General features: G+C 40.7%; 1 protein-coding gene and 1 long non-coding RNA gene across 7 annotated transcripts in view; one reads left to right on the top strand and one right to left on the bottom strand.

Moving 5' to 3' along the window:
* Positions 1 to 3,100: 3,100 nt before the first annotated feature.
* On the bottom strand, positions 3,101 to 15,762 carry AQP11 (aquaporin 11). 2 transcript variants are annotated; one of them, XM_008707376.2, is made up of 3 exons: positions 15,000 to 15,762; positions 7,023 to 7,139; positions 3,101 to 3,424 (listed from the first exon to the last, which is right to left on the bottom strand). In XM_008707376.2, exons 1-3 carry the CDS (start codon positions 15,619 to 15,621, stop codon positions 3,345 to 3,347), a joined length of 819 nt encoding a protein of 272 aa, XP_008705598.1. In that variant the 5' UTR covers positions 15,622 to 15,762; the 3' UTR covers positions 3,101 to 3,344. The 2 variants fall into 2 exon arrangements, with proteins under 2 accessions (XP_008705598.1, XP_008705599.1); XM_008707377.2 differs by lacking the exon at positions 7,023 to 7,139.
* Positions 15,763 to 16,029: 267 nt separating this feature from the next.
* The window catches only part of LOC103678071, a 47,323-nt gene continuing 47,088 nt past the window's right edge, over positions 16,030 to 16,264 (top strand). For 3 of the 5 annotated variants that reach the window (XR_572598.2, XR_572597.2, XR_572596.2), the window contains exon 1: positions 16,031 to 16,158. This is a non-coding gene — a long non-coding RNA (uncharacterized LOC103678071). Of the gene's footprint in view, positions 16,159 to 16,264 lie in introns of all 5 variants that reach the window. The other 2 variants (XR_572595.2, XR_572599.2) reach the window with 2 other exon arrangements.

Here is a 16,264-nt window from a genome sequence, read left to right as displayed (position 1 = left end):
TAAAATTACCAAGAGAGTGAGTATAAATAGGAAAGAACTCAGAGGACTAAGTCCTGGGAAACCATCATTTAGTTTGGGGAAAGGAGGAAGAACTAACAAAAGAAACTGAGAAGGCAGGGATTTTGTGGAAGTGAAATGTTTTCAGTCATTGACGGCCTTGGCAATAATTTGAGTGGAATGGTGGAGCTGAAGCCCTGATTAGAATGCTTCAAGAAGATACAGGAAGAGGTCCTTGGGTGGCTCAGTTGGTTAAGCGTCAGACTCTTGATTTTTGGCTCAGGTCATGATCTCAGGGTTGTGAGATTGAGCCCCATGTCAGGCCTCACGCTGGGTGTAGAGCCTGCTTAAGATTCTCTTTCTTTCTCTCCCTCTGCCCCACCCCCTCTCTAAAGAAATAATAATTTAAAAAAAGAAGAAAAAAGGAAAAGGAAAATAGAACTTCAGACTTCCAGCACATCTGCCCAACTCTTGTTGTGCCCCTAAGTTCTTACCTTTTCTCCTGCTGCTATGAACGATCTAGCTTTGCCTCTAGCTGAGACCAACCCCTGTGCACTTGATTTTGTCTTCACTAACCCAGCATAAAATACAGACCTGGGAAATCTCTTCTCCTACACCATCAGTTGCTTTCTCTCTGCTGTATCATTCCCCTCAGTGTATAAACGTGCCAGGATCCTTCCCATCTTAAAAAAAGATTCTTTCTTGACCGAATTTCCACCTTCAGCAACTGCCCACATTTTCGTCCCTTTACGGCCAAGCTCTGAAAGAACTGTCCTGCTATATCATTTTTTTTCTACTTCATGTTCAGGTGCGGGCAAGGAATAAGCAGACAGTTGGGTTTAATCAAACTGTGGTTAAGCCATGTGAATATGATGGGATAAAAGAACAAGGGAGTTAAGATTCTCTGCCAGTGTGTAATTTAAGCTGCTTACAGAGAAGGAAGTACTTGAGAGGGGTGAGAGATGTGAGAGGTGGTGGTATCGGTGGACGGAAGTTCACAGAGGTTGAAGGATTATTGGAGGTGAGATACTAGAGTGAGTGAGCTAGATGGAGAGGTTAGTGGTTAGAGGTTTGAGATCATAGAAGACTCTGAGTTACTGGTAATAACAAGCCAAAAGTTGCAGCTGAGGCAGAACAGAAGAAAAATAATTGAAAAGCCTTCAAGTTCAGCCAATGAACTGAGAGGCCAAGACACTGGAAGGATCATCTTTGTGGATACTGAAATCCTTAAGAACTGTAAATGAAATGGTGTAGAAGCTGAGAGTGAGACAGAAACTAAGTTCTTAAAGGACCAGGGGGAATTAAGGGCACTATAGGGTAGAAAACTTCGGTAAGAAGTACCCAGGTGGCAGAGGGCATGGTCTGATGACAGGTTTCTAATGGAGGGAGCAGAGGCAAGCAGCCATGAGGAGAGAGGAACCGGTTCCACCTCTAGGCCCAGGGGTATCAGAGTGATGTGGAAAAGACAGCTACCATTTCAGAGGGCTGCAGGGGAAGCACTGTCATCTACAGTCTCAACTTCTGACATGTTTAGAGGGCTGGGTGTTTTCACAAATTAATACTAATTTTTCTTGAACCACAGAGTCTCATGAAATAGTAGTTGAAACACAGCTTCATGTTTGAAGACGTAGAGAGTGGCAGAGGGATCATTTTAAAGGGAATAGCCTTTATTTTGTGTTGCCATGACAGGATTCAGGCCTAGTACTGCCAGATCTTTGGGGTTTTTTTCGAGAATCCAGAACTGGATTTTTGTGTGAAAAAGACTAACACTAGCTTTTTATTTACTTATTTTAAAATATTGTGCAGGCCAAATCAACTGCATTTAGCCACTGTCACAATTTTATGAATTTTGCTTTTTAAAATAGAAACTAATATTTTTAAGTCATGAGTCAAAGTCCACAATTCTCAACCTGGCTGCCTTGTGGGGTAGCCTGCCGTCGTTCAGTCCAGTCTGCAGGTGTAAAGGGAGTGACTCTCACAAGCTGATCACCAAGCAGCACTTAAATTACCTGGCAATTTATCAGTTGTTTAATTGATTATTACTCAAACAGATCTGTTCTCACCCCATATTTTTTTACTTTCACTTCTAACCCTGATAATGGAATTTCCTTGGAAGAGAAACACACTTTACCTTATTTATGGTCAGAACTTTTAATGAAAAGTAGACCTCATACAATAAAAGAAAGCTTCTACTGGAAGAAAACTTAGAGGCTCTTTAAGACCAACAAAACAAAAAACTAGTTAATTTTAAATAAATTTTAACATTATAAAATCTTTAATGTTGCTTCAAAATCTTCAATTTTCCTTTAATCATAATGATGACTGAGAAGATTTTTTGTATTGAAATAGAAGTCTAAAGATGATATTTGGCTCTTTTGACCCCAGGGCAGCAAACCCCTGTGGACTTAGTTTTCTTATCTGTAAAATGGAGATTAAAAATACATGCCCTGCCTACTACATAAGGTAGCTGTTAGGATCAAATGAGAATACGAAAAGCTTACCTCCTGACTTTGTATGGGTGCTTTCTTTTATTCTATTAAGGCATAACAACTTGCCTAAAGCTGGTGAGATTCTCTATTTAGAAAAAATATTTTAGAGTATATTTAAAATTTAGGATATATACATCTACTTCCAGAAGCAACTTTCCTTTTGATAGAAGACACTGCTGATGGTATCATTGTGTGAGGTAGTGGCTGAAATGTATCCTCTTCGGGTCTGTAAGTATGACTGGTCATACTTTGGCTAAAAATCCTGTTCATTCAGGTGGGATTTGATACACACCCTTTCATTGGTCCTATCACCTCCCTTTCCTTCTCACTCTGTGCTCCTTTTTTCACCAAAATTAATAATTATCACTTGAGATTTATATTTAATGTAATGAGTCTTTTTTTTTTTTTTAAAGATTCATTTATTTTTTTTATTTGGAGAGACAGAGAGCTGGGAGAGGGGCAAAGGCAGAGGGAGAGAAAGAATCCCAAGCAGACTCCTCGCTGAGCGTGGAGCCCTATGCGGGGCTCAATCTCATGAGCCTGAGATCATGACCTGAGCCGAAACCAAGAGTCGGACGCTCAACTGACTGAGCCACCCAAGCACCCCTAATGAGTCTTTTCTAGCAGCGTTTAATACACACTCAAAAGAACAAGTCTTAACTGAGAAAGACAGGATATCTCCTTTTCACAGTCATTGGTTTTTTCAAGTTTCAGTGGTGACAACTACAAGGCAGCTTCCTCAGAGGAAGCTAAACATTGATGAGTCCGGTGCAGCCAGTACGTTGAACATGAGGTGATAAAATCTTTAGCACATCCAGCTTGACCGTCCTGTAACTTAGTCTGAGTCTTTTGGAATAGTTATTCCTTTTTATTAGTTGTATGGTTGTTATACAGCCACGGAAGGAAAAAGCTGAACATCAAAATCATCAACAATATACCTGAAAGACAAAATAGAGTAAACTAAAAACAATCTAAGGAAGTTCATAATCACGCAGTGGCTATAATTTTAAGATTACATACCTAGAGATTTGGAAAGCTATGTTTAAAAGAATTAGCTGCATCAATTCTACATGAAACACATGGGTACTTTTTAATATAACATTGTCACATTTTTCCTCAACCATCAATCCTTAAAAACAGTATGAACCTGGTGAAACCAGAAGGATCTAAACAGTGAATTGAAAGGATAAACAGATCTGGAGTTCTAGTTCTGGCTCCATTACTGACTTGCTGAGTGAGAAACGCTGGACTTTGGTCTCCATTTGCTCTTCTCTAAAACATGCCTCAGAGACGTACTGGGAGAGTAAAGCAACTGAAAGCACTCTTGTGCTTTCATTTGGAATCCTCAAACATCGCTTTCTCCCTTCTCTTTTTTTTTTTTTCACCAGTCACAATATTAATAGCTTTTAGAGCTGCATCAAGCAAAATGTCTAAAACAGAACATTTCAGTCAGTGCTGAAATTTTATATCTTAAATAGAAAATATGTGGGGTGCCTGGGTGTCACAGTCGGTCGAGCGTCCAACTGTTGATTTCAGCTCACGTCCAAATCTCATGGTCCTCGGATCTGGGATCAAGCCCCATGTTGGGCTCCATGCTCGGTGCAGAGTCTGCTTGAGATTCTCTCTCCCCCTCTCCCTCTGCTCCCTCTGTCCCTCCCCTGGCGTTTTCCCCTCTCTCTCAAAGCCAACATCAAAGATTTTATAATGTTAAAATTTATTTAAAATTAACTAGCTTTTCATTTTGTTGGTCTTAAAGAGCCTCTAAGTTTTCTTCCAGTAGAAGCTTTCTTTTATTGTATGAGGTCTACTTTTCATTAAAAGTTCTGACCATAAATAAGGTTAAGTATGTTTCTCTTCCAAGGAAATTCCATTATCAGGGTTAGAATTGAAAGTAAAAAAATATGGGGTGAGAACAGATCTGTTTGAGTAATAATCAATAAACAACTGATAAATTGCCAGGTAATTTAAGTGCTGCTTGGTGATCAGCTTGTGAGAGTCACTCCCTTTACACCTGCAGACTGGACTGAACGACGGCAGGCTACCCCACAAGGCAGCCAGGTTGAGAATCATGGACTTTGACTGAGTCAAGCACAGAGCCTGATGTGGGGCTCGATCCCAGGACCCTGGGATCATGACCTGAGCCGAAGGCAGATGCTTAACTGACTGAGCCACTCAGGTGCCCCTAGAGATTTAATTCTATATGCATTATTATAGTCACATTTCTACTATTTTATTTATTTTTATTTTTTATTTCTTTAAGATTTTATTTATTTATTTGACAGAGAGAGACAGCGAGAGAGGGAACATAAGCAGGGGGAGTGGGTGAGGGAGAAGCAGACTTCCCACTGAGCAGGGAGCCTGATGCAGGGCTCGATCCCAGGACTCTGGGATCATGACGTAAGCCGAAGGCGTATGCTTAACGACTGAGCCACTCAAGCGCTCACTTCTACTATTTTAAATTAATTTGGGGGAGCTGACAGGAGCCATTAGAAAAATTATAATTATCTCTGCTATGAAGAGAAACAAAAAAAACAAGGAGTATGGCTTCCAAGAATAGTTTGCTCCCTGCTTGGCCAAGAAGGGAAAGATACCTTGGGATGACTCTCCTCTGTCTCACTCAGTGGCATCACCCAGTGTAGCTTTAACAGGGTTTTGTTTGTTTTGACACTCATCTTTTATTTAGCTGTTTGAAGGACTCTTGTAAAAATATAATTTCTTTTTTTTTTAAGATTTTATTTTGTTTTTAAGTAGGCTCCATGCCCAGTGTGGAGCACAGTGCAGGGCTTGAACTCATGACCCTAAAATCTAGATCTGAGCTGAGATCAAGAGTTGGACACTTAACCAACTGAGCCACCCAGGTGCCCTGTAAGATTTTATTTTTATTTTTGTTTTTTTAAGATTTTTTTTATTTATTTATTTGACAGAGATAGAGACAGCCATCGAGAGAGGGAACACAAGCAGGGGGAATGGGAGAGGAAGAAGCAGGCTCATAGCGGAGGAGCCTGATGTGGGGCTCGATCCCATAACGCTGGGATCACGCCCTGAGCCGAAGGCAGACGCTTAACCGCTGTGCCACCCAGGCGCCCCAAGATTTTATTTTTAAGTAATGTCTACACCCAGCATGGGGCTTGAACTCACAACCGCAAAATCAAGAGTTGCATGCTCTACTGAGCCAGCTGGGTGCCTAAATGTATAATTTCTTCTTTTTCCCATCCTTCTTATAGTTTGTATGTAACCTGGATTCATTTGATGCCATTTTTTTTTGCCAATGGAAATATAACTTCAATGAATGACAAAATCCAATGCCAAGCTGGAATTCAATGTAATATAAAGTGCCATTTATTCACATATGTCTTTTATCCATATCTATTTAAGGATTCCTGTATTGCTTTTCATTTCTAAACCTCTTAAAGAAGTGTAGGAACAAGCTTCTTTAAACCAAGAGCTATAAGAAATTTTAGTTAAGTCTATTTGGAAAAAGCTAGGAATTCCTTAGGCCAACAAAGAATCTTTGTATATTTTCAACAAGTCAGTTAGGGCCATTGCTAAAAAATTTCATCTCAATGCCATTTTTAAAAGATTTCCTCGAATAGGAAGAAAAGAAATATATACTTTTTTTCTTTGGGTGTTTGGATTGTTTGGGGTTAAGTGGTTCCATAAAATGTTTTGGTAATGGCTACAGGTAATGTTAGCTTCCTGTCTGGACTATACTAACATGAACAGAATGTAGTCTGTTTCCCCACCCTACTATGCTCTGGTCTATATACTTTTAAAAGGGGCAGAAGTGATCGTTCCTCTTTTTTCTATCATGAGACTTTTTTCCAGTATGTTCTTCCAGGAAGAAGTTATTAAGTGATTTAGGCTAGAAAACATTTTGTTTTCTAAAGATTTTTTGAAGTAATTTCTACACCCAGCATGGGGCTCGAACTTACAACCCTGAAATCAATAATCGCATGTTCCATTGACTGAGCCAGCCAGGTGCCCTTATGACTTTTTGCTTTAAGCAATGTTTTCTCGGGGTGCCTGCCTGGCTCGGTCCATACAGCATGTGACTCTTGATCTCAGAGTGGTGAGTCTGAACCCTGTATTGTGTGTAGAGATTACTTAAAAAAAGAAAAGAAAAGAAAAAGGTCATGGGCATTTTACAAAAAATATCATTCTGATTTTTTTTTCCTTTGAATAATTCTTTTGGAAGTGCGCCAGGGTGGCTCAGTCGGTTAAGCACTGGACTCTTGATTTCAGCTCAGGTCATGATCTTGGGGTTGTGAGATTAAGCCCTGTATCAAGCTCTCCACTGGGCATGGGTTTCTTAAAGCAGTATCATACCGGAAACTGACTACCCTCAATTTTATTTCTTTGAAGAAAATAGTTTAAAGGATACTGCACAAATAAAGTGTTATTTCAGGTATGTTAACTACCTTTTTCATTTTCTTTTTTGTACCTAGTCTGGCTTTGGAAATTGACATGTTACAGTGACGTTTCCTATCATTTTAGACACCCTAATCTTGTAATAAAAATTAATAAAAATATGCTTACCTAAAGAAGGAGCGATCCAATATACCATAAAAAATTGAAGGAATGCTTCATCAAAACACTTGAAATGTAGTGAAAGTGCCAAAGCTGGATTAAATACAGCTCCTGTTAGACTTCCTCCTGTAATAGCAGAGTGATACCAAACCATATATTTTACATCTTCTTGTAACTAGAAATAAAGGGATTACTGGATTTGACTACTTTGTTTTAGGTATTTAAGTATTCTTATGCTATAATCTTCCTTTGCAGAATCACCTGGCATATTATAGAATGTAAAAATAGATTATAGATTATAAAGTGCTGGGACATTAAGAGCTTTAATCCAGTGCTTTTCCTATATATTATAGAATGCACGTTGAAAGTTAATCTGTTCTATTATTGCTTCTACAAGTTTATGAAACAGGAGATTTGGCTGCCCATCTTAACATTCACCAATTTAAATGAATAAGTAATAATGAAAATACATTTAAAATGGATTCAATACCCCAGGACCCTCTTGGGCATAAGCATACCTTTGTGTTGAAAACAAAAGTGAAATGGACCAAAGTGTTCTCATTGACTCCATTTTTACTTGTCAACAGACAGAGCCCTGAAGAAGGGACTGTGAATGTCATGTGAATTATGTCTCAATAAAAAGGCTACAAAAATTTTTAAATAAAAAAAGTGATCGTGTATAGTTGTGAAAGGTCAGCACAAATTCTAACTGTTGATTGCTTTTCAGGATTCATGGTCCCGCTCTGCACCCAGGTTCTCTCTCTGATGTGGAGCCTAGGAGTTTAGTTCTGGCCACACAAGCAAGTAAGGAAAAGCAGAGGTGGCTGGACTTCCTTTCCAATGGTACCAGACCTGTGGCTCAGCTTTTCAGAACACAGCCTAAGAATATTCCTGAGATAGTGACGTTTCTGTTACTTCTTCCGTATAGAAGCTTGGGCATACACATCTGCCTCTGCCTCAGCCACAGAGATATATCCTGAGATCCTCACAAACTTGACCTTAACAATATGCCACTATAGCATGCTGTCTTCATAAAATGCAGTAAAACTGGAAATTAAGCAATCCTTTCATAAGATTTCATACTTGATAAGCTGAAAACACTGAAGCTGTGTCGAGATGAAGACATTGAGCAGTGAACTAAGCTCACTCCACGGCTAAGAGTTTTTCTAGCACACCGGCCTCACAGCATGATTCATATTCATGTCTCAGCAATTATAAGTGATACCACGTCATGGGCCTTCAGAATCACTCCCGAATAGTCAATCCTGGAATGTTAAACCTGCAACTGCCAGGGACCAACAGAATTGTTTGGCAGGTGGTCATTTCAGTTCAATAAAAAAATTATTGAGCTCCTATATGGTAGACATCACGGGCAAAAGATAAGGACTTCAACAGGTTTTTACAATACAATGTAATATGTGCTATGATAATATAAGTGACCTGTTGTGGTGGTGGTTTTTTTTTTTTTTTTTTAGGCATGTATAAGTAAAAATAGACTGAACCATTGCTCTCATAATTAGTTTACTTTGGTGTTCCCATTAGGCCTTTGCTATTTCCATTAGGTCTAAGAACACTGTCCATCAGTCTTATACCATCCTAAAATTCAAACTACCTCACTTGCCTTACCTTCTAATCCTCTCATCTCCAGTTCTGCTGAGTGTGATATTGGTGGGAAGCTGCTCCTCCCACCTTTCCCTCTTGAATATGGACTGGCTTTGCAACTTGCACTGACAAATGGAATGCAGCAGAAGTGATGCTTCTGAACATGACCAGTGACACTGAGTGAATTCTAGGTTCATGTCTCCGAAAACCCATCAGCTTCCACTTTTTGCTCTCTTGGAACAGTGCCCTGACCATGTAAGTAAGCTGGTCTAGGCTGCTGAAAGATCAAGAGGCCACACGGAGAACTGAGGTATCTTAGATGATAGTTGCCACCAACTTCTGGACACATGAGTGAAGTCACCTTGAATTTTCCAGCCCCACCAACTGTCCAGCTGTATGGTCTTAGAGGAATTTCCCACCTGACCCACAGAATCACGAAAAACTATAAATTATGATTGTAAGCTATAGTTAGCCGATACACGGGGCGCCTGGATGGCTCAGTTGGTTAAGCATCTGCCTTCGGCTCAGGACATGATCTGGGGGGCCTGGGATCAGGCCCTGTGTCAGGCTCTCTGCTCAGCAGGGAGTCTACTTTTCCCTCTGCTCTTCCTCCTGCTCGTGCTCTCTTTCTCTCTTGCTTTCTCTCTAATAAATAGATAAAATCTTTTAAAAAAAAATAGCTGATACAGAAATTCACATCAGGAGTGGGTTCTGTGTCAACACAAGCCCAAGGGGTTCCTGGGTGGTATAGTCGGTTAAGCATCCGACTTTTGGTTTTGGCCTCAGATCATGATCTCAGAGTTTGAGATTGAGTCCCATGTCAGGCTCTGCACTAAGCGTGGAGCCTGCTTGGGATTCTCTCTCCCTCTCCCTCTACCCCTCCTACTCATGCACTCTCTCTCTCAAATAAATAAATCTTAAAAAAAAAAAAAAAAAAAAAAGCCCAAAACATGTGGCTTTGGCTTTGACATTTTAGATTATGCAGCTCTTTGTTGGGGGCTGTCCTAAGCATTGTGGGATGTTTAGCAGCATCCTTGGTCCTTACCCAGCAGATGCCAGCACATCCATCTTCCCCACCATCGTAACAACCAAAAAGTCTCCGCACACTGCTGAATGTCCCCTGGGGTGGGGGTTCTTGTTGAAAACCACTGTTGTAGAGAACTACTGATACTTGTATACAATAGGCATATGCAATGTTGTTTATAGCAGGAAACAACTGGGAAAAGCCTGACTGTCCATAAGAAGCTAAATAAACAAGTTTATTAATTTGGAATAACATTCAGTATTTTGAAATAATGAGAGAAATCTCTTTACTAATTAACATTGGTAGGTCTTCAAGATACCACTGAACTACCAAGAAAAGCAAACTGCAAAAAGTAAGGTATGATACCTTTTATGTTAACATGAATATACTTAACCAATAGTTTCTACAGGGTCTTATCTATATTTATAATAAATCACATAAAAAGTTTGGACGGACACACACACGCATGTACAGAGGACTACCCTGGTGGGAAGACTAGACAGAGAAAGAGAGAGGACAGCATGGGGGATGGCAGTCAAAAGGTGCTTTTGGTCTCACTGGTAGCGTTTCAATTTTTCAAAAAGAATATGTTCATGCATTGTGTAATTAAACGTGAATTATTTAAAAAGTAAGAATCATCCATCAGGCATAGGACTAACAAAATATCTTTGAAAAATATTATTTATTGACATTTGAAGGGGAGAAGACTTAATAATATATGTCCAAGAAGAGATATCAGTGGGAAGACAGAGCTGGTTGATTGTCAAGAGTCTTACAGGATAGCAGGAACTTGGCGAAATTACCACAGTTAAAGACTGTGTCAAAGTCCAAGTCCCAAATATCGCAATTCTGGATGCTCATGTTACTCAATACTCCTAAAGGGCATCGAGTTCTCCAGGACAGAATGACACTAGTTAACATAAGACTCATGTATAAGTCAGAATGTTAACTAGATAATTTAGAGTGGAGGCTAGCCCTTTCCAGTGACTAGAATATTTGTGCCAGGTATTATGCTAAGAATTTGAAATATGTTATTCTATTCCTCATAACGATCTTAGAGAGACAGTATTATTGTCCATTTTAAAGATGAGGAAATGAGGTCTAAATTAAGTATCTCTTCTAAGGATACAGTACAACTCCAAACCTGTGCACTTAACCACTACATTAATAAATAAATGTTTTGGACCTTTGTTTGAAGTGATTTTTCATTTGTAAATGAGTATCTATTTCATATAGTTATTATATTAAAAGCAAACATATGTAAAGGACTTAGTTCCCTTCTTCTTTGACAAATAATCTTACCTATATTCTTCAGGATTTAGAAGGATACCAAAAACTCCTGAATGGAATAATGAAATGAAGTAAAAATACTACAATTTCTTCAGACAGTTTATTAGGCTAATTTTGAAAGCCCTTCGACATAAAATATAAAATGTCCAGATATATATTATTTTTGCTCCATGATTTTTTAAAGTGAATAGGAGCATTTGATTTGTAACAGGTGACACAATGCTAAGACCTGGTTATATGTTATAATGAATAAAATAATTTTAGTTTCTGTATTCATAAAACTTACTGTCTGTTGGAAGAAGACATCAGAAAACAAATGTATAATTAAAAAGCCCACAAAGGAAATGAACAGGTGCAATAATAAAGACAGCTCACTCAGATGTGTAAAATAACAGATTTTTTTCAATGTCTACCATTGACCCTTGGACAACATGGGTTTGAGATGCTTGGGTCCACTTATATGCAGATTTTTTTTTATATAAATACCATACAGTACTGTAAATGTATTTTCTCATGACTTTTTTAACATTTTTTCCCTCTAGCTTACTTTTTTGTAAGAATACGATATATAATGCAAACAACATACAAAATATGTGTTAATCAACTTTTAACAGTAAGGGTTCCAGTCAACAGTAGGCTATTAGTTAAGTTTTGGGGGCATCAAAAGTTATACATGGATTTTTGACTATATAGGGGCTCAGTGCCCCTAACTCTGGCATTGTTCAAGGGTCAACTTTAATTAAAAATATATGCCCCTGGGTGGCGCAGTCGGTTGAACGTCCAACTCTTGGTTTCTGCTCAGGTTGTGATCTCAGGGTCCTGAGATCGAGCCCTGCATCGGCTCCACGCTCAGCACAGAATCTGCTAAAGTTTCTCTCTCTCTTCCTCTGCCCCTCCCCACTCTCTAAAATAAATAAATAAATCTTAAAAAAAAAAAAAAAAGAATGTCGTTTTCTCTTACCCTGTTCATTGAACCAAATTCTCTCAGAACCTAAATTAAGGAGATTTGCTTGAAATCTGCATTAATAGTTTTATAGCTCTACCATGTTAATAAATGACATCCTAGCAGGCAACAATGTCAAATCAGCACCAACAGTACCTTAGAAGTTAAAAAAAAAGGCATATCAAAGTAACTTGTAATGAGACTTGACTTAGCTGACCGTTCCCCTGCCTTTCCTCTCCTATCCATTCTTAAATCCTTCCTACAAAAGCCTTACCTCTCTGATATGACAGAAACGCGACCAGTCCCAAGACAGTTCATTCTATCTGGAGCAACTCTGGTCTAAAGTTATGACATAACCACAGAAAATAATGCGGAGTTATGGCTTAGTGTAGCATTACCCAAAGTATGTTCTCTGCTACATACTGCTAGACAAAAGGATTCCATAAGTTTGAAAAACTGTTCCACGTCCTTCTTTTGGGGTTTCACAATATATAGCAGCATAGAAAAGGCTCTGTAAAGTCTTAACATTAGAAAATCTGCTTAATCCAGTATTTGCCGGACTTACTTGGCAAAAGAACCCTATTGTAACTTAAAGGAATCTTTTTAAATTATGGTAAAGTATATGACATATAACATGCCATTTTAACCATTTTTAAGTGTACATTAAGTGGCATTAATTACATTCACAATGTTCAACTATCACAATTTCCAAAACTTTTCTATCACCCCGAACAGAAACTCTGTACTCTGTACCCATTAAAGAATAAGTCCCTACTCCATGCCCCCTAGCCCCTGGTAGCCTCTATTATACTTTCTGACCCTATGAATTTGCCTATTCTGGATTTTTTTTAAAGATTTTATTTATTTATTCGACAGAGAAAGAGACAGCCAGCGAGAGAGGGAACACAAGCCGGGGGAGTGGGAGAGGAAGAAGCAGGCTCATAGCAGCGGAGCCTGATGTGGGGCTCGATCCCATAACGCCAGGATCACGCCCTGAGCCGAAGGCAGACGCTTAACCGCTGTGCCACCCAGGCGCCCCAATATTCTGTATTTTTTATATAAGTGGAGTCCTGCAACATTTGTTCCTTTGTGTCTGGTGAGGTACATCCATGTTGTAGTATTTATCAGAACTTAATTCCCTTTCATGGCTGAATAATGTTCAATTATATGTACATATTTTTGTGGAGTGCAGTGTAGAAATGCTGATAATGAAATGAGAATAAGCTTTAGTGTCAGTTTGAACCATGATTCCAGCACATTCTAGCTCTGTGAGCCTCCCTTTACTTAAAATGGGAGTAATGTATTCATTAGTGAGTTTTTCTAAGGATTAACTAAGATAACTCATATAAATTTCCTATGTGCTTATTAGTATATTGCTCAATGAATACTCTTATCTCCCTTACATTGGCAGAAAAGGAAGATAATAATAATTATCAATTTCTGTAAAATAGTAATCCCCAATTGTCTATTAGGCTCTGCCCTGGCAAACAGTCTCTGGTGCTGTCCGATAGTGCACCCACTAGCCATGTGTGGCTGTTGACCACTTGAAATGTAGCTATTGCAACTGAGGAACCGAGCATTTAATTTTAGTTAATTTAAATCCACACGTAGCTAGTGGCTTCCGAATTGGCCAGCACAACTCTGGACAAGAGCAGTGGTTCTCAACTCTGGTTTCATACTGGGATTACCTGGGAAACTTTAAAACACACCATTAATTATATAAGTACAGAGCTAAACTGTGGCATAACTTTTTGCAAGGGATGATTATCTCCACATATTGGGCATGTTTCTGCTTTAGCCCAAACCTAAAACTTTAATAAATAAGCAACTATTCACCAACCCCTCAAATATACATAAATCCTTCCCTCTCTCCTCTACCCTTTATTTCCATCTTTGTCTACACAAAGAATAGTACTAGAACTAATGGATGGAAGATGGCTTGAAAAGTCTTTCATTTTTATCCTGGGAAGTCAAGCAACTGTTTAGAAGCCTTATTTTGAGGTTTACTTCTACTTATAGTTTCACTTTCAGTGGGCAGAAGATAGACGGTCACTACTAATTTCCTTTTATTACATTCCTGCCTCTAAAACATTTTATATAGTCCCAATGAAGCTACTTCATTGCAATCATTTAAAATGATACATTTCATCATTAAACTTTTGTTTTTTTGGATTTCCTTGTCCCCTTAGGATATCCAGGGTATCCACTGCACCTGAGATCTGTCAAAGTAAACCAATGGTTTGCAAGAAATCAACAGATTTCTCGAGTCACCTTTTTAAAAAAGCATCTTTACTGTATGGTGACTAATATAACAAAATAAATATTACTAAAAAAATAAAAAAGCATCTTTAATTTCAAGCAAGTTTTAATTTTAAAACACATCTTTTGTGATAGGCCACTTAAAAGTTCACTTATAACTCAAGATTGATTATTAGGGAAATAAGAAATGACTTTAATTTTATAGAAAAAGAATTAAGAAATAGAACTACCGAATTTCTACTCCTCTTACTATTAACCAGTCATGTAGCCTGTGCTTTAAACTGAAACGCACTTTTTAAACCCATGATCATTTTTCAGTCAGAGTGTCAGGTTGGCATGAGGAAAGAGGTAGCTGATAAGTTATCTTTCCTCTCTACCATTAAAACAATCCCTTTGTAGGATATTTGAACCCTTGGCAATATTTCACAAGATCTCAGTTTCAGCATAGAAATGGCTCCTGTTGCTGGGGGTTCAAAAAAGCACTGAATGGAGGATCTACATGTCTGCACTATTGGTAAAGACCAGGCTGCGAATGGTTAGAATAATGGGAATACCAATATTGACATCACAGAGGTGTAGGGGCTTCAAACGTATCTTGGTAAAAAGCGCCTCAGGGGGCGCCTGGGTGGCACAGCGGTTAAGCGCCTGCCTTCGGCTCAGGGCGTGATCCCGTGTTCTGGGATCCAGCCCCACACCAGGCTCCTCTGCTATGAGCCTGCTTCTTCCTCTCCCACTCCCCCTGCTTGTGTTCCCTCTCTGGCTGGCTGTCTCTATCTCTGTCGAATAAATAAATAAAATCTTAAAAAAAAAAAAAGCCTCAGGTCATAGAGGATCCGGATGTGCCAAGTGTTTTGTGGGAATAACAAACCTGCGTAGACCAAAAAGGTGATGAGTGCTGCCAGCAGGTGGATTCGAAGCTTGGTTCCGATCTCCTGGAAGTGCAGCAAAGCGCTGTGGAAGATAAAGGAGCAGATGGCTTCTGTGATGATCGCTTTAGGCAAGTCGACTTGAATAGGATTCCTGCAAGCGAAGGTCCTCTCGTTGAGGTGATACTTGGTCAGCCCCAGGCTCCACAGGGCGCTTATGCAGTACCTGCTGCACAGGGCACCAATCAGCTGAGCCAACAGCCTAATCGCACCCGTGTCGGGGGACATTCCCCCCAGCAACATCTGCATCATCACGCCGCACGGGTTGCTAGAGGTGCCCACCAGAGTCAAGCCATGCACCAACGAGAAGAAGTAGATTAGCGTCAGCGGCCAGGTGGGGTGCGCGGGTTCTTGCTCGCTCAGCAGTTGCAGCTCGTGGGTGCAGCAGCAGAGCTGGAAGGTGCCCAGAAACTCCAAGACGAAGGTGTGGGCCATCAGGAACCTGTGCAGCGGCTGCCGGGTGACCACGCGGGCCAGCCCCACGAACAGCACGAGCAACAGCATCAGCCCCAGCGAGGTGCAGGTGTCCTGCACTTCGGGCCAGAGGCCCCGCAGCGCCGTCATGGCTCGCTCCTGGCCAGACTAGGCTGCCTGCTTGGCTCAGACAGAGAGAGCGTTGGGGCAGGAGTCCCATGTCCTAAGTCTGCAGCCCCGCCCCCTCCTCACGCCCCGGGGGCGGACCGACGGGAGGCAAGCTGGAGGCCCCTGGGCGTCACGCTGCAGGACTCCTCCCCCCCTCCCCGGCTCGGAGCTAGGGTGTTGGGACCAGAGCCGGGGAGAGGGGGAGTGGAAGGCCGACAAGAAAGGCTCTGCTAGGGCACCGGCTAAAAGGCCAACGGTCAGCGGGAGAAGGATGCGCACACTTCCCCGCCGCCACTCTATGCACTGGAAGCCGGGACAGGTCGGAGATGGGGCGGAGGGGCGCCAGGCGCCGGGGCTATTGCGCATGCGCGCGGGGACCCGTGAGCCCTTGCGAGCGGCTCGACCAGGGTCCCCAGGACCCCCGCCCCGGCGCCTAACGGAAAGTTGCGCGTCCGCTGCGAGTTGACATCTGCTTTGAAGGGAAGACATTGAAGGTTTTTCTTCCTCACTCCTAAAACGGTAAAACCGTCCGGCTGGAAACACTCCTAGAGATAATCTCGGCCAACCAGCTCGTTTTTATTAATGGGGCGGCTGAGAAGGCGGGAGGTGACGGAGGTGGAGCGCA

This window comes from Ursus maritimus, unplaced genomic scaffold (genome assembly GCF_017311325.1).
Source record: "Ursus maritimus isolate PB19 unplaced genomic scaffold, ASM1731132v1 scaffold_16, whole genome shotgun sequence".
NCBI lineage: Eukaryota > Metazoa > Chordata > Mammalia > Carnivora > Ursidae > Ursus > Ursus maritimus.
This window is presented reverse-complemented; position numbering and strand designations above follow the sequence as displayed.

Excerpts from the sequence above, each read along its gene's own strand:
- AQP11 (XM_008707376.2), bottom strand. The coding sequence starts at position 15,621 with ATGACGGCGCTGCGGGGCCTCTGGCCCGAAGTGCAGGACACCTGCACC. Across the intron at positions 7,140-14,999 it reads CACCTTTTTGGTCTACGCAG|GAGGAAGTCTAACAGGAGCT; the intron begins GTTTGTTATTCC and ends CTGCTATTACAG. Across the intron at positions 3,425-7,022 it reads TTGGATCGCTCCTTCTTTAG|GTATATTGTTGATGATTTTG; the intron begins GTAAGCATATTT and ends TTTGTCTTTCAG.